The following is a 20,787-nucleotide window of genomic DNA, read 5'->3' on the forward strand; positions in this document are numbered from 1 at the left end:
CACTTTACCGTAATGATTTAATATAAAATTATTTCAGATGTTCACATTTTTGATGCAGAATAATAAAATGCGATAGTACTGGTGAAGGAAAATTAAATAAAACGGGTAGTTCATACAGTAAACATTTTAATGTCTGTGTGACATAATTTTAAGTCACACGCCAGAGGACTTAGGAAAGGGAAATGGTCTCATTGTAAGATTTTTTTCTCTGAGAGTCATTGTAAACTTTTCCTATTCAAATTCTTATCACACCTTCTGATCTCGATCAGCACAGCAGCCTACTGTTCTGCGCGTTTAGCACTCAAATATGCGCTGCTGCCACCATTCCCATTTCTTACCAGTTAAGCTATGTGTATCCGATCGTGATCAAAACTTCTTGAACCCTGGAAAATAAGTGCAAGTGTTTTCTATACCATTTTCAGTGTTTCTGTAAGGTTTTTGCCTCCCGAGTGATGGTATGAATATGGACGGGTGTATCTAGAACAAAAGAGTAGTTGCTCACTCTCGAGCTTTATCTGGCAAAGTCGACGTGGGTGAAGGCAGGCTGTGAACGTGAAGCACGGTGTGGCTGTTTCTGAACCAGCTGTGCGTACGAGCGGTTCTGCAGTCAAGGTGCCGCGGCTTATTGTTCTCTCAAGGAGGATGGCTTCATCCTCTCTGCCCTCTTCTGCTCCTGGCACTCATTCCCTCTCCTCCCTTTTCGCTCTGCCTGCCCTGACGATTTTACACCCTTCCAGTCATTTCCTTATCGCACCAAATGGGCAAAAAACTCTCCAAAGTTGTGATTTACTTTTTTTTCCTCCTCGAGTTAGTTTTCGTCAGCATTTTGGAGTGACTGTGCGGGTGGTAAGGAGGAGGTAAGAGCACTGAGCCCCAGCAGAGAAGTAGGACGTTCCCCTCTCGGTGTGGGGGAGCTGCTAAATTGGCTCCTTTATCATCTAGAGCAAGACTGCGTTATTTCATTCTATTGCGTTTTTTGGGTTTTTTTTAATATTTATTATTTTATTCCAGACTACTTATGGCATCATTTGCTCTGTTTGTTGCCCCACTGCCCTGGCTTGGATTTCATATGTTCTTTTGGCTTCCACAGGGACGACTCGAAGCCCACTAGAAACAGGAGAATCCTTTTTGGTGGATTCAGACAAGTTTTCATTCTGGCTCATCAGTCATATAAATAAAGTGTGACTTTTAAAGTAACAGTTGTAAAATCTTGACGATCCAGAACATGCAGTTGTAGTGGGATGTTTAATGTAGTAACGCTCTTTCTCCTTCTTGTAGGTCCTTTTGTTCTGCATCACAGCTGCTCTGTTCATGTTCTTTTTCAGGTATGTTGCTAGTATATCTATTTATGTTTGTAAAGATTATTTTAAACGGGGTTTCTAAGAGCTTACATGATTTTTGTTATTCATCTGGAAACTTGTATGTTCTCAACTCAAGCTCTCCGAATTGAGCGGAGTGCTTCTGTGTCATTAAAAAGCCAGTGCTGTGAACATAATTAGGCTAAAAAGGGAAATGCTGAGTTAAATGCTTTAAATCTGGAGATTATACTGACTACTTAAGGAGCCTCCTCTCATCTCATAATTAAGACCCCGGAGATCTAATATTACATAGTATGAAAACGGCTGCAATGATGCTTTTCATGTAAGTTCTTAAATAGCTTACGTCAGGGAGGATAACGGTTTGTCTTCTGCTGAAAACAGAGGAGACAGGAAAATGAGATTTTACAGTCTTAAATAATAGCAAATATTCGACACGTGCAGGTGCAACTTCCTTTTAATTATTCATAAGTTATCGGTAGTAATCCATTTTTAATTTTTGTTAATTTTTCACAAGTTATCAGTCGTCATCCACTTTTAAAACATAAAGTAGTGGGATCGGATGAGACACTCATTTGAATAACTTTTCTCTCTCTTGGTTTGCAAGATGTATGTAATAAGTCATTTGCCTTGTCATTGCTTCCCTCTTAAACACCAGACCTCTCAAATTTTCTGTATTATATCTCAAGCTGGAAAGTTGCTTGCTGAAGTAACCTTTGACTCCAGCCCTTTGACTTAGAATTTTCTGTGGCACGTAGCCATGTATGGCTCTTCAAGCCGTGTGATCCCCTGGTAATTGCAAAACTCTGGAAGCTGCAGCTTGTTTTTTCGTAATTCCATTACTTACGAATTACTTATGGATATTGGCCAAGAACAGTCCGTGGATAAGGGAAAGCCGTTAATTTAAAGGATTCGAAGAAGCATTCCTCCTTTCATCTACCACCCATTAAGACCCTTGTATTGGCAGTCGTCTTGTTTTATTTCCTTCTGCTTCCCGGAGTCATGGCACAGCAACCTCGGAGAATTTGACTTGGAAGGTTGAAGTTAGACACCTGTCTGTATGAACGCTGGTTAAACCAACCCAAAACACTAAAATGCTGGTCAAAGCAAGAAATGTGTGATTTTGGAGGAAGCTAATTGTCTCTTGTTTATGTCTTTGGTAATGGAGCGGTGTTTTAGAGACAACCTGGAAGTTAAATGAGGACTGACCGGAGCCCGGAGGTGTTTGGTGAATTCCTCCCTGACCTGACACAGCAGCACTGACAGTTGAATGGGCTCCAAACCACTTTCTCTTCTAAAATTAGTCGCTCCGTGCCAGGCTTGATGGTCGTCCGGTTGAGCAATCAGCAGCAACATTTAATTCCTTTGTCTCTGGTGTTGTAACACCAGAATTAAAACAGAGGACCAGGAGGTTATAGGTCCAGTAGTTTAATTCTCAGAAGGAAAAAAAAAAATCAAAATAATTTTTTTTGTTTGTAAACATGAACAAATACAATAAATCAAAGAAGATTTATCAAAAAATAGTTAGCACAGAGCAACTTGTTTTCTTCTTTCTTTCTGAGTGTAATTGGTTTTGTGGTTAGAACTGCTTCCCAGTGGTTCATGTGGTACTTTCCTAAAGTACCGAGGTACAGACGGTCTGTGTGAAAATACCTTTGGGTAAGCACAGAACGCCCAGGATAATACGTGGACAGAGTTATCGGCAGGGTACCACTGTCAGCCAGAGGATGTATTGACTGCGTTGACAAGCACCCGCTCAGGCCCTCCTTTGTTTAGTATTTTTATATTTAAATAACGACGAAGATAACAGTGAAAGTGGTTGTTACATGTGCAGGTAAAACTGCTGGCTGGGAAGTGCAGTTGCTTTGCAGAACAGGGTTGGAATTCAGTCGCGAAGCTGTAAAGCGCGTTGGTGGTGCCGGGGCTGCGGGGACACGGTTGCAGGTAAGGAGCGGTGGGGAATCAAAGGGTTCGGGAGCAGTTCACTGGAAAACACCCACCAGTAACCGTCGCACACTGACAGCTGAGTGTAAGCCGACAACGTCACACTCCTGTAACACGGGAAACGCCGTGATGGGATGCGTAGAGCTTGAGAGGTACATAAAATCGTCTTTTTGTTGTACTTTAAGAAGTCCTCAGTGCATTTTTGTGTCCTGTTTGATTATTACACGCTAAGAAGAGTACAGAAGAGGCAGAGAAACCTCAGATTTTTTCCTCCAGTGATCTGGAGTTTGGAAAACGTGGTTTATTTAAAAAGGATGGATTGCGGTTGTTTACTTCTTAAAAAAAAATAAATAAGGGATGGAATAACTGTCTCCATGTGCTTACAAGACTGCTGAAAAGAGGAAGAGAATAAATAGTCTGTTCTCACCGGCTGTGATAGAAAGGATAAGAGATAACACAGGAAGACATTTCTTCTTACGGTAATAAATTGCAGCATGGATGAGCTCACTTAGACAGTGAGGCAGGAAATCTTAAGAAAGAAGCAGAGAAAAGACTCCCTGGCGAGGCTACGGATTATCTATCTTTCCAGATCCGTAGGAACAGATTGTGTATAATACAGGGTTACCACTTAGGGAAAGGAATATTGGACTTCCTCAGTCTCCTCCACTTTTTGATGCGCATCAGTGACTGTCACACTGTGAAATATCACATGGAATAAGCTATCAAAGACAGTGGCCAGTGAAGTCTTTGGAGGAGGAGAACCTTGCCGTGCGTTGTTGAATGCAACTTGCAAGGTGTACCTGGAAAAAATGCCAAATTACAGCTGGGTGCTGTAGAAATCGCCATGTCTTGTAAAATGTATGGAGTGGGGACAGGAGGGCAGGGAACACGTCAGCGGTCCAGGGGCATCTCTGAAAATTCATAGAGGGAGAAATGTGACTCTTCTACCACACTGAATTAAAGTGTTCTTCCAGGATATCTAGTCGTGGAAATTTAGTAGGAGAGGAACAGCTACCCAGGGAGAAGACAGACGAGGTCGCTCCATCAGTCCTCAAAGTTTTTGTTGAGTTTGTCTGGACTGGGATTGTGAGTTGGTCGTTGTCTTACCCTATATGTTAATTCATCATTGATTCCTTTCCGTAAGATTTTGGACAACCCGCGGAGGAATCCTCTGTGGATCTATCCAGAGCCCACAGGGAGGCAATCTTCCCGTCTCCATTGTTATCTAAAATAGAAAAGAATCGGGAGAGTTGCTAAACTGCATTTCCTCTGTTTGATGACTCAAAATCACTTCTTCCTTTTCCTAATCATAAGCGGATCAAACTGACAAAATCGTACTAGAATTACAGTACCTTCGGAAAAGTCTCAGAAGAATACCTTATTCAAAGTCAGATCTGCTTGGCTTGTAGAATATTTTCCCATCGACTGTGAAATGCTGTTCACTGCATACAAGCATTTATTGACGCTCTCAGAGGTGGCTTTTTGTCCTCTCCATCCCGCCACAATGTTCTAACAGGTGCTGAGAGCAGTAGCACTTCTGGTCACCAAGATCATATGTAAACCCTTTCGTCATTAGAGATAAAATCCTAATTTCTAAACGGTGTAATCTGAAGCTTAAAACCCTTCGGAAATGAGACTTAATGTCAGCATAGCTACCAAAATACGAGAGACGCTTGAGAGTCAAATGACACAAGGAATAAAAGTGAAGTAGTCTTTATTTTCTGGGTTCCTATAAATTGCCTTACCTGAGGCTATTGTTAAGTTTTCTGAACTTAAAAGTGATTGATGTCCCCAGTCGGTCGCTCTGGTTGGCACCAGCATTCCTGGTGGCTCCAGGGTTAACTGGATTTAGCTGCTGGTTTTGCTCTGTGTAGTTTTGAGCTGGAGCGTTTTCCGTGCAGAGCTCGTACCGCCATGCGCAGTCGCTGCCATTGGGGTAGTGATTGGGGTGGGCCTGTGAAACAGAGATGCTCTTCGGCATTCACGTGGACTTTCGTCGTTTTAAAGTGAGTGCGTACCAGCGTGAGCTTTGCTGAGCCTAGGAGATGAAGAGCAATTTGGGTCGGAAAGTTCAAAACTGTCGTCTTCGTGGCAGAACGAAGGTATATTCTGTATATCCCACAACTTTCAGGATGTCTTTCAGGTTGCCGTGTTAAGTTGAGCTTGCTCGGTGTTGCTTCTGGAAGGCAAGCGCTCTGGTTTACAGTTACCCACTAAAAGAGAACAAAATCAATATGGCACAAGACTGTAACACGATGGTACCTCTCCCTTGGTGTGGGTGTTCTCCTACCCACACCGTTAGGAAATAGGGCTGCAACAGGTGTATGACTCCTCGTCTGTGGAAGTATAGGCAAGTTCTTCTCGATTTCTTTGAGTTATTTCCTTTCCTAGAATAACGAATTTTCTCATCGTAATGTCTCTCTTGAATTGTTTTCAAAACAAATTCTGTGCTGGTCCTTTGGCCAGGCAGTTGTAATTCGCTGATGTTTCTCTCTGATTGCCAACCCCATCAACGCATCTGATCTCTGCCTCCAAAGCAGGAGGAAGGTTCAGAAGCCTCTGTAATGGATCTGAGGAGTTCGTTATTAAAAAAAAATGGAAGTATTCAGGTAATCTTCCTATCATTTGGTAAATAAAAGGTTTCTCCAATTGTAAAATGAATGCCCTTTACTCTCTGTTGGAAGGCTTTGTCCTCACATCGTGTTGACTTGCTCCCCCTGCTCCTCCCAGCCCATCCCCATGGCAGATGTTCTGCGCTAGTTGAAAGCTTTGTCAAGCAGCCTTGATATTTATCCCTGGGGTTTCCCCCAAATTCTGTTGGACTGTTCAAACGTTATTGCATCTGCTACGGGACAAGAAGAAGAAGAAGGCGCCAAATCTCAAGAGCTAAGAAGGGAGGTTACAGAACGTGGTAGAAGAAAAACCAGGAATAGTTACTGCAGAATAGGTAACGTGAGAAGAAGGGAGTCAGAATGAAAGGTAAATTCAGAAGAGCAATAGAGAAGGGAAGACAGTAGGAACAGGGAAGGAGAGAGCGATGAAGAGGGGGAAAAAATAAGATCAAGTCAGCAGACAGGAGAAAAAATAGAAGAAAATACAAGGAAAATAGCAGCTGCAATGCAGATGATAGGTTTACAAGCAGCAATGTTATATTTACAGACAGAGGAAGCATATTTTAGTGTCTCTTTTTTTTTTTTCTTTTCTTTTTTTTTTTTTTTCTTTTTTCCATCCTCTTTTTCTGGTTCTTTTCTGCTAACTTATGCCTCTGTTTTGTCTCAGAGTGCTCTGCTCAGCTCCAGTGGAAGTGATGAAATGATGCGTCACGCACTTGTGGATAACTGTGGTGTACGGTAACTTGGGTAGTGCCGTCTCCATAAGGTGTGTTTAATGCACCCGTGTAGGTAACCACAGTTGAAACAGGATTCTTTCCCTTTCCACCTTTTTTTTTCCTCAAAAACTTACGTACAGAAGTGTGTCTGGAGAGAGGAACATTCCCATATCTTTAGGAATTCCTTTTCCGGTGACACTGAGCTCCACTGGGAACTTAATACTCATCACTTCCTCAAAAAAATGTCGCTTGTCATGTCATATGGTGTCATGTGTGATTTGGTTACAAATGCACCATTTTTGAAGTGTCTTGATACAAAAGCACACTTCTCTTTAATGCTTCTATTTAAAAAAAAAATAAAATTGCAGTTTGCATGGAATTAAGGTTATGGGAGGAAAGTTTTTGATTATACCATGACTTCATGTCATCTTATTTCAGTTCAAATAATTCATGGTACTTTCTGTCCAGAATACTGATTCAGAATAATTGAATAGAGTAAAATGAACAAGCAGCAGAAATCTCATATGCATAAAATAAATATTTGTAAAATACAATTTAATTAATGTTATTTTAGTAGCAGTTTTATGTTGAGTTTTACAGTGGGGTTTTTTGGAAGGGTGATGCAGTGGTGGTGCGTATTTGAAGAAATCCACGTAATAGAAAACTTGCAATCTCCGCACAATAAATGAACACCTACATATAAATCTGAGCCACATAAATTTAGGAAATCCAGCAATTTGTGTGAATACGTGTTGGCAGACGACGGCACTGGTTGCTATAGTAGTTAATCCTTAGACTATATACTCCTGGTTTATAATAGGCATATGTTAATTCATCTGTTCTGAACCCTAGAAAGGAAAGCCCCACGTACGAGCTGAAACCAGCTATTATGGGAAGCTGGATGTTTCTGACGATTGACTGATCATAAGTTGAGGATAAAGTCTGCCTTCTGTAGAGATAGGTGTTAAAATGTTGTTCTCTGAAACAATGATTTCAGACAGTTGCTGTGATTTCTCAGCAGAACGTGGTGGTTTTCGTAACTCGGGGTTTGGGTAGCTCACGACACAAGGCTCCTGGTCTCTTACTATCATTATGTATTATCTAGTGATTCAAAATGGATCATGAAAAATATAATGAAAGAACATCTACTGTCATATACTGCCATTAAGATGGAATATTGAAACTTGTGTAAAGTCACTGAAAACCTTTAAGAAAGGTCCTTTTGTTTGCAGAGCCCTTTATCTCATTAATGAAATTCTAGCTTCCCAAATTACAGCTATTTACTCTTCTTTCCCCGTGAGACACGTATCCTGTAATTTATTCAGTACTTTCGACATGATATTTCAAAGTGCCTTTATTTTCTTTTAAATACGTGTGGTACCGGTGCCGTATCAGTCTCTCGTTTAGTCACCGAAGCTCCCTTTTGTACAGAAGCAACTACTTGAAAGATATTTTTGCCTTTTAATTCTACTTGCTTTTTTACTGTAGAATGAGCAAACTTAGTAGTCAGAGTTACTGTTATATGGATTTAATATCAAATACTCTCCCTCTGTCTTATAAAGATTATTTTTAAGTCTTTTACATTTGCTGTAGAGTTATGGGAGCACATTAAAAGTCCTCTGCTATTGAATTACAAGGTAATAATCAGAAGAAAAAAGCCGGTGAGAATTTTTTTCCATGTTTATATACGTTTTTTGCTGTCCTTATATAAACCTCTCAAAGTTAGCATTGTTTTGGTAACTGTCGTGAAACTTGATTTCTTAGGTACTTTGGTTGACCTGGTGGGTAGGTGAAAACACGCAGTCTCCTAAGAAACGCTGTAAATATCAGTTGATTTTATTTAGTGTGAGCAAAAGTAAAACGCGGCATTTCAGGAGGGGGCTGCGGAGGAGCAGATAACCTCGGAGGTCACCGCTGGCCCTTCTCTGGCAGGGCACGGCCTTGAGGGTCACATGTGCTCAGCCCAGGTATAAATGTGTGGGTAGAAAGGTCAGATGGTCTGTCTTCTGTTTATACACCAATAGAATAGAAGGTGAAAAAGTATTTTTACTTCTTTATTTTCATGGAGCATTTTGGGTTTTTTTCTCTCTCTCATACTGTTTTACCAGGCTTGGCTTTTTCTTTTTTTTTGTCCCTTAAACCTTGCAGCGTCATGTAGTGTTGTTTGGGTTTTGGTTGGAGGTTGCTGCCGAGGTTTGCCGAGCTCTGGTCCTGGCGCTCTCTGCATTCACCGTGGAGGGAGCCTGATGTCCCCAAGCTCCCGTGGTGCGTCTGCCTCTGTCTTAAAAAGGAGGTAGCAGAGTTAAAGATAAGCCTTAAGCGTATATTTGAAGTGCAAAAATTTGACATATTTTTCGTACAGGTAAGAATAATTTCTAGACTTAAAAGCATTACAAAGAAAATATATAATAGGGCGCAAAGTTGTGGTGTCCAGCAGGACATGGTGGGCATGGTCAGTAGGTTCAGGAGCATCTCCTGACAATGTCCTTGCACCTCCTTTAATCTGTGGTGGCTGCTGTAGGACGTCCATGGGCAAATCACAGTTTTTCTGTTTCTGTATTCTTATATTTGCAAGTACAAATCACTGTTTCTCCCGTGTTCATTTCCGTAGTGTGGGAGGAATGGGACAATACTGGTATCCATACAATTAAAAGAAATAAATTCTGATTTCCAGTGCAGCGTTAAAGAGAACCTTACAGCAATGTGATCTTCGGCGTGTCTGTGGTTCCTGTTGTAAACAGGTTTTCAAAATTCATCTTCAGTTTTAGGCACCCGTCTCATATGTTTAGGTTAGGAAATATTAGGAAAAAGATGGCAAATCAAGAGGGCACTTCCCATCTTGTGTGGGCTTCACGGATGTTGCAGAGTTGTCTCTCTCTAGCTGGTGATAGAGGTGACTGGGCCCCAAGCTTACTTGCATAAATCTAGGTGGGATAAATCTAAGCTAATGTCTTTCCTTAAATTTACCTCGAAACCATATTAAAATAGTTCTGAGAGGTGATAAGTGGTAAGAATTCATGAAATGCTGAGAGGTCACGCGTCCGTGATTTTTCCATGGTTTTTCTAACTTGTTCTGCATACATGGCTTGTATTAGCCTTCTATTTCATGAACATTTTTTGGCTTTAATATGAAAAATTCTGCTAATAAGAGCAAAAAAGGAAGGGGACATATATATGTATAAAATTATATACTTAAGTATTGATTTTTCTGGGTTATGACCAAAGCCAGGGGAATGGGAATGACAGGAAAAAGACATCATAGAATTAGTGCTTTCCTACATGGAAAAATTATGTCAAATATTTGAAAGCCTCTTTCTGAATTCTAAATAAAATTCATTTAATTTGTACAGGAATATAAAGTATAAAACTGCGGTGGACTTTGTAATTTCTCTAGATCCTAGTCAAGAGTAAGAGGAGAAACCATTTCTACTTCAGATGCATCCTAGAGATGCCTCTCATGAATTGAGAAGGCAATTTAAATTTGCTTTTGTTTTATTTTTATCTTTCAAAAAACACACAACCATGTTATCATGGACTTGCTACTGAATTTTGGTAATATTCACCTATGTCTGTCTTTTTTTTTTCCCAATTTGAGAATAGTGTTTAAAGTATTCCTTTGAGTTAGACACCTGTCAAATAATGTCCAGTCAATATGCTTTTTTCCTGGTGCCGTATAAATTTTTCTTGAGAAAGTGTGTGATAACAACCTAGTAAGTTTAGGGATTAGAATGTAACATTTACTATTCGAGTTTACCTTCTGAATCTGCATGTTTGTGATGCTGAAATGTTACTGGAACTTACTAGCCTTGAGGCACCAGGAGTTAGCGGACTGCTTTCCTGAGAGTGTCCCAAGAGAAGACTTACGGTGTCTTGATGATGGTAGCTCACGGATCACAGAATTGTAGGGCTTGGAAGGAACCTTTAGCGATCATCTAGTCCAAACCCCTAACAGTTAATCGCTCAATGTCTGTTGGATTGACAGTTTTTTCCGAGGAAATGCCTGCCACATGGGTTTATATTCCTCGCTCCCGTTATTTTGCTGTCAGCCGCGGTTTGGCGGTGGTGCCAGGCCAGGCGGCGTCGAGGAGCCCACGTGTGTCTCCGGTAAGAGGTGTCGGAGCCGCGTCTGTGTGCATCCCAGAGAGCGAAAACAAACCTCAGCATCTGCGTGGTAGGATTTAGGTGTTCAAAGGGATGAGCATAAATACCTCTACGATATCTCAAATGCTCCTTTTGATAGTAAGTTTTAGGAGGAGAGAAGCATCTCTTAAAAATCAGAGCCGCCGTTCCCTGGTGCCGTCCCGGTGCGGGGCCGTGCCCGTGCCCAGTGCCCGTCTCTGCCGGCCCCGTCCCAGCCGTCAGCTCCGCAGTGTCTCCTGAAAAGCGGGCGAGGGGACAGGAAAGGTGAGACCGAGCCTACCACAGCAGCGGTGGTGTTATCCGCGGAGACGGGTGACTTGTGCGGCTCACCCCGTGCCAGCTGCCGGCAGCGGCGCTGGGAGCTGCCGCGAGGGAAGGGGCCGGGAGGAGGCGGTGGGGAAAGGGATGCTCCTCTCCATTCCAAACCTTTTCTTTTCTGAATCCCTCTCGCCCCTTTGCCTCTGCATACACCCGAGGATGGCTGATGGGCTACGCCAAGTGCCAAAACTGGCTGCTGCTCCTTTGCCTGCTCTCGTTACCAGAGACGCGGCTTGACCAGAGGAATGCACGGAGGGGAGAGAGGACGGTGTCCGCAGTGAAGGTGTAAAAGGCCACGCGGGAGAGGGTTCCCACCAGCCGTGAACGAGCTGTCGCAGAAGGAGTGGGAGAACACGGGTGGTTGCATTATTAAGGCTGTCGTGCAGCTTCACGTCTTCGGTTTTACTGCGGCTCTTCAGAGAGAGCACTTATTTAAAGCTGTATTGGATCATCCAGGTACCTAATTTACAAGTCACCAGGTCGTTTCCCCCCCACTTTTTTTTTCCTCCCTCTTGATCTAATAGAGAAACATTATATGCTCTTGTAGCACTCTGTGTCTTCAACTCCGTTTTTATATACCTAAGCATTACCTAAACCTTTAATATGCTCAAATGATACCCCAGAACAAAGGTGATCATTGTCCTCTTGGCTTTTCTTTTAAAAAAGATGGAGACGGCCTCAAATCCCTCGAACCACCTTTCTTGTTACAGGAGGTTTTCCAGTCCCAGTTCATACTATTTTTGGCTTCGTCTTTCAAGTTGAAAAGGTGACAGTGGATGGAAATAAGTAGGCACGTATTTTATTGCTGTGTTATAGTCTTGTCTTCAAACTAGTTCTTGAAGGTATAAGCCGTGGTTAGATTAGATCCAACTGGGGAATATTAACTGCGTGGGCTGAAGTCGGGCTGGCTTGTTGTTTTCCCCTGGTTAAATCACGCTGCTCCCGATCCTCCAGTGCGCAGAAAGGCTGCGGAGTAGACTTCCTCGGCTGCCGGTGAGCGGAGGAAATGCTGTTCTGTCTAATTCCCGTCCCTCCCAGCTTTTTTTGTGGTTGCAGCTTTTCATATTGAGATACGCTGATATCTCTGTTCCTATATGATATGGTAGGTACGCCGATATGGCTGTTCCTATATGATATGGTAGGTACGCCGATATGGCTGTTCCTATATGATATGATGGGTACGCCGATATGGCTGTTCCTATATGATATGGTAGGTACGCCGACATGGCTGTTCCTATATGATATGGTAGGTACGCCGATATGGCTGTTCCTATACGATATGGTAGATACGCCGATATGGCTGTTCCTATATGATATGGTAGGTACGCCGATATGGCTGTTCCTATATGATATGGTAGGTACGCCGATATGGCTGTTCCTATACGATATGGTAGGTACGCCGATATGGCTGTTCCTATATGATATGGTAGGTACGCCGACATGGCTGTTCCTATATGATATGGTAGGTACGCCGATATGGCTGTTCCTATATGATATGGTAGATACGCCGATATGGCTGTTCCTATATGATATGGTAGGTACGCCGATATGGCTGTTCCTATATGATATGATGGGTACGCCGATATGGCTGTTCCTATATGATATGGTAGGTACGCCGATATGGCTGTTCCTATATGATATGGTAGGTACGCCGACATGGCTGTTCCTATACGATATGGTAGGTACGCCGACATGGCTGTTCCTATATGATATGGTAGGTACGCCGATATGGCTGTTCCTATATGATATGGTAGGTACGCCGATATGGCTGTTCCTATATGATATGGTAGGTACGCCGACATGGCTGTTCCTATATGATACGGTAGGTACACCGACATGGCTGTTCCTATACGATATGGTAGGTACACCGATATGGCTGTTCCTATATGATATGGTAGGTACACCGATATGGCTGTTCCTATATGATATGGTAGGTACGCCGATATGGCTGTTCCTATATGATATGGTAGGTACGCCGATATGGCTGTTCCTATATGATATGGTAGGTACGCCGATATGGCTGTTCCTCAGTAATAACACGTGAAAAGTCAAGAAGACACTCTTAACGTGGGTGACTTCCCTTTTGTTCGGCTTCACTGCTTTTAAACAGAAACAAAACCGCTTTTGCACTAAACTCAGGTGGCTCGTTTTGTTGTTTCCCACGGGTTAAGTAGTACAAATGATTTTACCACTATATGGGAAGAAAGGAATACATTCCAGTAAAAGTATTGTATGTTTTTCCATTGCCGCTGTGCATGGTACACGTGCCAATTTGCACGGTACAAAATAACTAAATAGGGATTTTAGTATTGTGTATACGGTATTAAAAATGTAACTAAATAGTCTATAGAAATAATTAGTTTCTTTAGGAGTTAAAATGGAACACCAGTTATTGCAGATAGTTCATTGCATTTCATTCATTGCATGAGGGGTCTGGAGAGCAGGTCATCTGAGGAGAGGCTGAGGGAGCTGGGCATGTTCAGCTTGGAGAGGAGGAGGCTGAGGGGAGACCTCATTGCCCTCTACAACTCCCTGAAAGGAGGGTGCAGAGAGGTGGGTGTTGGCCTCTTCTCCCAGGGGAATAATGACAGGACCAGAGGAAATGATCTGAAGCTGCGTCAGGGGAGGTTTAGAGTAGATATTCGGAAGAATTACTTGACTGCAAGAGTGGTCAGGCACTGGGACAGCCTGCCCAGGGAGGGGGTTGAGTCACCATCCCTAGAGGTGTTTAAGAAACGTCTAGATGTGGCACTTCAGGGCACGCTTTAGTGGCAGAGATTGTAGGTTGTTGGGTTGGACTCGATGATCTCAAAGGTCCTTTCCAACCATGAAGATTCTGTGATTCTATGATTTTTTAAATGAATAAGTTTACTCTTTCATAGAAAATACTAACTTTTGAATGTAATATGAAGAGATTAAGTTCAGTCTTCCTTGTGTGGTCACTTCTAGACATATGGTACATAGGCTCCTGGAATTTATTTAAACCCGTTCTTTCCAACATTAATCTTGTCCTCGTTTTAACAGATCGCTTTACATGTAGTTGGATCCAGTTGCGCAGCCTCCTTGAGAGAGGAAACGCATTACCTGCAGACAAGGGGTGCGAGAATTACGGCCATACAATAGGGAGTATTTTTCCACCATTATCACTTTTCAGCGGAGATTCTTTTTCAGATACGTAACAGTGACTCAATGAACCGGGAAGGTGTTTACCTGCAAGGTGATCTGGTGGTAACAGGAGAAGCTTTTGAGGGCTGAAATTTCAGGCGTCTCTCTCCGGAGCCACCCCCCTGAAGGAAGAAAAAGGGGGTCTCCTCCCCTTCTTTAGGTTTCGTCTGTCAATCACAAAGGGCTTTTGTCCTGCGAGCGTATTGATGTGTCTGGGCTTTGGCTGTTGATCATCTTCCCGTCATCCTTAAATGCAAAATAAAAGAGGGGAAAGAGCTTCTGGTTCTCAGGCTTTGAGAATAAACTGCTTGTGGCCGCCGGGGACCTCGGTGTCCCGGCCGCCCTGGAATGCCTTCTGCGGGGATGGGATCGGTGGCAGTGCCCCCTGTGCCCCGTGCGGCTCCCGAGGCAGCGGGCAGAACAAGGCTGGTGTTACAAGTCAGATGATGAGAAAGCAATTGAGCTTCACAGATTCGATTTCTCTCTTTGATCCCGGCATTAAAGTGTCAAGGTCTGCGAGTGGAACCACGGCGCAGTCGAGATTTCCGGCTGCTTTAATCCTGGTGATAAAAAGATCCATTCACAGGGTGTAGGGACTGGGTTTTACTTTTGCAGGATTTCAAAACTGCCTATGTTTATCGCCAGATGTTATAGAAAGTTATTTTTTTCCTTCCGTATTTAGAACTATTTTTCTGGGAGATTCGTCATGTGTGAACATTATATAGTAAAGGTTTGGCAGCTGATTGACTTACCCTTTCCCATGCTTTTGAGGCACTTTCCATTTTACAGAGGGAGTACTATGGGGAAGAGTGAAGTAGCCTGCAGAAGGTCAGAGACAGAATTTGTGGTGGGGATGCCTCTGAGCCATAGAGCTCCAGTCCAGTTCCCAAAGCACAGGGCTGTCTCTCCTGCATGCCTGTGACAGGACATCATTTAACTTTAAAAAGCGGGGCATGGTACAGAATTGCTGTCAGAGAATTAAGGAAGGAAGAAGTTCATAAGCAACGGTATAACGAGACAGAGCTTTAAGCCAAATAAACACCAACTCAATAGATGTTTTCTTCATTTCCTTTTTCAGCAGAATGGGATACTTTTATTATATTCTGGCTTTCTGAGAGAGTGGAGACATGAATTTCAGTTTCCTAACATACTCCTTTCTTTTTCACCAATTTTCAAAAGAGAATAGGGAGAGAAAAAGAGCTGAACAACAAACAGATTGTGCAACTGCGAAAATTTATTTTTTCCTTTTTGTCATCACCTTATGCAACGTTTTCCTGGGGAACTTCACATGTCAATTAGGATTTGAGATGTACGTTTGTAAGATGGTGAAAGTGAAGTTGATTTAATGCTTTTGTACTCTTATTTCTCTTGTTTTCTTTACTCTCCCAGCTCCTTGGCTTACTTTCTTTTCCCAACTGTTTCCTGTCAGTCCTTCCTGTTTTTGCTGCTGCTCTTTTAAAAATAGTTATCTAGTTTTGCTGAGCTGAGGGATATAATCTGTGTAGTTGCTTATTTAATTTAGAAAAACAAAATCCTCCTGACGTTAGGGAAAGAAAGAAGAGATCCCTTTGAGCAGCAGTTACGAAAATTTTGAGAACAATCTGTTTATTTGCAAAATGCATTTAGGAAAGGAGAGTCACACCAAGAAATAAATCATAATTTGTGGAGGATGGATTAGATTTCAGAAATTGCTGCTTGTCCTGTGAATGTTACCTGTCTTTATTTGGTTGCTACGATCCTTTGTAGAAGGAGAAACTGAGCGGCAGTTCTTGGGACACCGGCGTGGTCGTGAAATTCACGTCCTAAAGCGGTAACTCGCACCCATCGCGCGTTTCTGATTTGATAGCAGTCAGGGCAGAAAATCTCCATTTCATAAAAAGCGGAAGGCAATCACATTACATTAGAATCTACATGTTTTGGTATGTATTTTTAAAATAAGTAGCCTTTCTGTTTATGTAAGGGTTGCACACAATTAAGTATTTTACATGTAACTACTGCCCAACTTGAATATATATTTGTAGGCTGCAGAGTGCAGTCCCAAATATGGCTTTTAACATATGACATTTATATTTTATTTTAGAAACAAGCATATTTTTAACTACAGGCATTGGAAATACTTGGAATTCTGTTCCTGTGAGCTAATTGCCGACTAGAATAGGAAAATAAGAGCTACTTTGTGGTTAGATGCTTGTGGTCTTTCTTTTGGCTTTTGGCCCTAAGATAAAATGTCAGGGAAAACACTCTAACGGATAATGGTATCAATCAGTGTATCCTGGGCATAATTTGAAGCCTGTCAAATGTCTGCTACTTTATAAACATTGAATTACATCATTCTTCTTCATCCTACCTCCTGCTTATACATTTTTTTGGTTAGAAGAGTATAAATTATGTCATAGATGATTTTCACAGACATGCTTCAGTTCGTAAAGTCTCAATTTCACAGAGAAAGAAACTGCTGTGAAAAACCAGCTCTTCTGTGAAACTGAGACTTTATGGGCCATTTCAAGTATCATGAAGAATGAGACATTCTTTATTCTCTTTCGTCTGTTTGATATCTGGACTAAAACCATAGTGAGGAAAGGTTTCTAGTCTTGTATTTTTAGCCTAAATAATCCTTGCCCCAAACTAACCAGATTTGTAGCAAACTGAGGTTCAGAACGTGACTCTGCGCTTGCTAACGTTAATGCCAAACCATGGCTCTGATCATCAGGTGAAACTGTGCTTCCAAAATTCAATGCAAATTGGATTTTTAAGAAACTTGAATTTCGCTTATGGTGTGAATAAGAGAATAAGTAAATAGTAAGTGAGGAAAAACCTGAAGAAACATTAAGTTAAAACAGTCGTATGCATAGCTCAGATTTTGCTCTAAAAAGTAAGAAATAATGCATTTTAGGTTAAAATTTATGGTTTTTAAAGTTGGAAGAATATCTTAGGTGTTTTAAATAGTAATTTTCTGCTATGTCAGGATACTGTGAGTGATTATTTTTTTTCCTGTATAAATTTGAATGAAAGCATATTCAGTTTTTTTCGATGAAACATTAAAGTAGTGTTTAGCCCAGGATCATGCAGATGCCAAAAAATTCTGAGGTAATTCCTCAGACACACTCTTTGAAGACACTTAGAAGAAACAAGGAGTTGAATAACAGCATGCACAGTTACTGGTCAAGAACGAATTGTGTCAAGTCAATCTGGCTTCCTTCTGTGAAGATAAGAGGCTTCGTTGATTCAGAAGTAATAGAGGATATCGTATATCTTCAGTAAGTCTTTAGGCAGACTCTCATGTGACATTCTCATAAGCAAGACCTCAAAGTATGCTGGAGAAAAAAACCTCTTACTTAAAACTGGCCGAAAAACCCAAGTACTGAGTTTACTATCAGAGTGGAAGTATCGTCCAGGGATAATTGGTTCCATCCACGTACTTAATATCTCTAAGTCGTCATCCTTGTCGTTAATAAAGTTGTTGATCAATGACACCCAGCCCGTCTGCTGAGATGTCTGGTTTTATTCACAGATTTAATGAGTGCGCCATTCAAAACAGTTTGGTAAATTGGAGAAGCATTCCCAAAATGTAGGATGGATTTGATGGAAGGTTCTGCACTTCGGAAGAAAGAACTAACTGTACAGACAGAGAATTTGGAACCACTTCCTAGGTCACAGCTCTTCATAGCAGGGCTTAGGAGATCGACTACAACCTGAACATGCGTCAGAGTATTGGGATGTGGAAAAAAACAATTGTAATGGGGTATATTATATATTATATATTTTATATCTATTTTTTATATATATTATATGTTATATATAACTGGAACAGGCTGCCCAGAGAAGCTGGGGCTGCCCCATCCCTGGAGGGGTTCAAGGCCAGGCTGGACGGGGCTTGGAGCAGCCTGGTCTGGTGGGAGGTGTCCCTGCCCAGGGCAGGGGGTGGCACTGGGTGGGCTTTAAGGTCCCTTCCAACCCGAACCCTTCTGTGATTCTATAAATAAGAATACAGCATGCAAAGCACATGAAGTTACCATTGCCCTCCTCCTTAGTGTCGATAACGTCAGCTGGAGTAACAAAATTCAATCTATACATGGACAAATTGTGCAGAGCCCAGAGCAGAATGAGAATGATCAGATGTTTATAGGCCGTAATCTTTGAGGAACCTGAAATTACTTGAAATGTTTTGTTGAGTCTGGAAAAAGACTAGACTGATAGTAGTCTTCTCATGTATGCAGTACTCCTCTAATGAGGAAAAGAATAGTGAATTCTCTCTTGCGTGAAAAGTAAAAGGAATAATAGACTAAAATTGAAGCAAGGTAGGTGCGGGTTGGAAATAATTATATTGGATAAACTTTCTTATGTTAAGGCTTGCTAAGCAGTGGGATAGTTTGTTCACAGACAGGGAGATTCCATCATTGCAGCGTCCATCGTGGAAGGCCAGGTTGGACACGAATGGCAGAGCCGTGGTCCTTGTGTTTGATGGAGAATGGACTATATGAAATTTCTTCTGTTCCTATCTTCTGTGGTGTTATGGGATTATTCTCTATAGCTTGTGATGGAAGTGGAAGCGTAATTATGGTTCTGAGCTCAGGAGGACTGCTCAAGTGGGCGAGCATTTGTAAGTGGAGGCGAAATGGGTGGCGTCAAACTAACCTCTACATTTCAGTATTTGTATTAGATTTTTTAAAATAATCAAATTTCTGTTGCTTGCAGGGATTGTTCCTGAATAAGGAGTGAACCATCCCTCCTTAAAGACAACCCATTAGAAGTGTTACGTTTTGTGTCTGTCACCCAGGTGCCAGAGAACAGCAAATTGGATTTAGTGGTAGAATTTATGAGGAAGGACTGCTAGCGAAATACGTAACACATAATACATAACACGTCCCTGAAGCAACAAAGATCGGTCCTAAGAGGGAGATGACGTGCTAAGGAATGTCTGGAACACCTTTGTGATTTAATGCAACGAAAACGTGCATGGTAGTCACCCTATACTGGGTCTCTAGTACATGCTTGTAGGCATTTATTCTGGGAGTGCAAGGTCTCTTGTAGAAAGAAAGAAAAAAACTTATGACTGTAGCCCAGACCTTTATTTACCAGCTGCCGTAGAAGGTTCTTTGAAATCTTCTCAGTCTTGAAATCTCATCAGTTGTACGATGGAAATACCGAGTAGCTTAAGGTTTTTTTCCAATTATTCATTTTTGGGTTAGGAAATTTCTCTCTCCGTTGCTGCGTGAAGAACTAAATAAATAGATAACTGCCTATAGTACTTGAGGAAAAACCAAATGAATAAAATGCTTGAAACCGGAATGTAGAAATAAATGGGAAAGCTGCTTTCTGGGATTCTGTTTCAAGTTTATTCTTTTAATTTTGGAAAGGATAGTTGATAAATCAAGGCAAAAAACTGATTTGATTAGTCCCCGTCCTTTTGAGAAGTTAAATTTTAGACCCAGCTACAAGGAATCACTGGTTTGGTTTTCTGCATTTGTCGCCTTCCAAAGCTGGCTTAACGAAGTCGGGATTTAACAACGCCTCCGCTGTCCCTCTCTGACACAGACTGACGGGTTACTGATAACTTCTTGCTGATACACCTCTTCTCACGGGTACAGAGGGTGAGCCTTATGTCGGCAGCTAAACTTTCCAGTCTTTTAAAGACGTTTGGAGCGTTATTTGTGGCTCCTGGTAGGAGTGTGACAGTTTTCACTGTGGTGTGCGTGCTGTGAGCTGGTGACAAGGCAGTGTCAGGTCCAGGTCAATCAGCACAACCCCCCAGGCAGTCCCAGGCTCGTGAGTAGTAATATTTCTATTAAAATAATACAGGCTAACGTCCTACTGGAAACCCATTGACTTCTCATGACCATTATCAGAAATGTTTTCGTTGTGTTACTGAGTGCTTGAGTTTGTTTTAATAACTGAAGACTCGGAAAGCGCCAGGACTACATAACTGGGGTTTCTTACCCAATATCCATGCGTTTCTCTTCGGGTGTGTAAGAAGCTTTTGCTTACGTTACATGTTTGTTAAACTGAAGTTGAAGCTGTGATCATCTACAGCGGGTTTACTCCGTGTGTATGCTGTCGGTTGTCTTTGGGGAGCACATGGTGAGTTACCCAGAAGTTATTACTGTGACCTGCTGATGTGATGTTGCGATGGTGATTTTTTTGCGGCGCTTTCAGTCTCTCGCACGTCCTTATTTCAGACACATTTGATTCATAGACAGCTAATAGTAATTCAAAAATATAAAATACTAATGTCAAAAATCACATTGAAACCATACGCTGTGCCTAAACCCACGCGTTTCCCTCTTCTTAGAGTGCCCTTGCAGTGGAACGGGTCTTGGAATCACGGGTAACACTGGGACTGATGCGCGCGCTCGCACGCACGTGCACCCGTTGAAAAGCAGTTCTCTAGGTGTCAGTGGAAGGCACTACAGAAAAAGGCAGCATTTCTCAGGAAGAACAAAAAAGGAATATGAAATTAATTTTCTTTTGAGCATTCTTAATTGCAGTCTAATTAAGTAATAAACTTGAAGATGAAAACATCTGATCTTTGAGATCCCTTTTGATTCAAATTTTGAAAAATTCATCTGTCATTGGATC

The 20,787-nt window shown here is 41.8% G+C and overlaps 1 protein-coding gene across 1 annotated transcript in view; it reads left to right on the forward strand.

The window, feature by feature from the left end:
* Window positions 1-20,787, forward strand: part of TMEM135 (transmembrane protein 135) — a 198,056-nt gene that overhangs the window by 124,523 nt on the left and 52,746 nt on the right. Inside the window, exon 6 of the mRNA XM_074572505.1 lies at window positions 1,279-1,325. Coding sequence (XP_074428606.1) covers window positions 1,279-1,325 — 47 coding nt within the window. The remainder of the gene's footprint in view (window positions 1-1,278; window positions 1,326-20,787) is intronic.

The sequence above is a fragment of the Larus michahellis genome, chromosome 1, assembly GCF_964199755.1.
Source record: "Larus michahellis chromosome 1, bLarMic1.1, whole genome shotgun sequence".
NCBI classification, from domain to species: Eukaryota; Metazoa; Chordata; class Aves; order Charadriiformes; family Laridae; genus Larus; species Larus michahellis.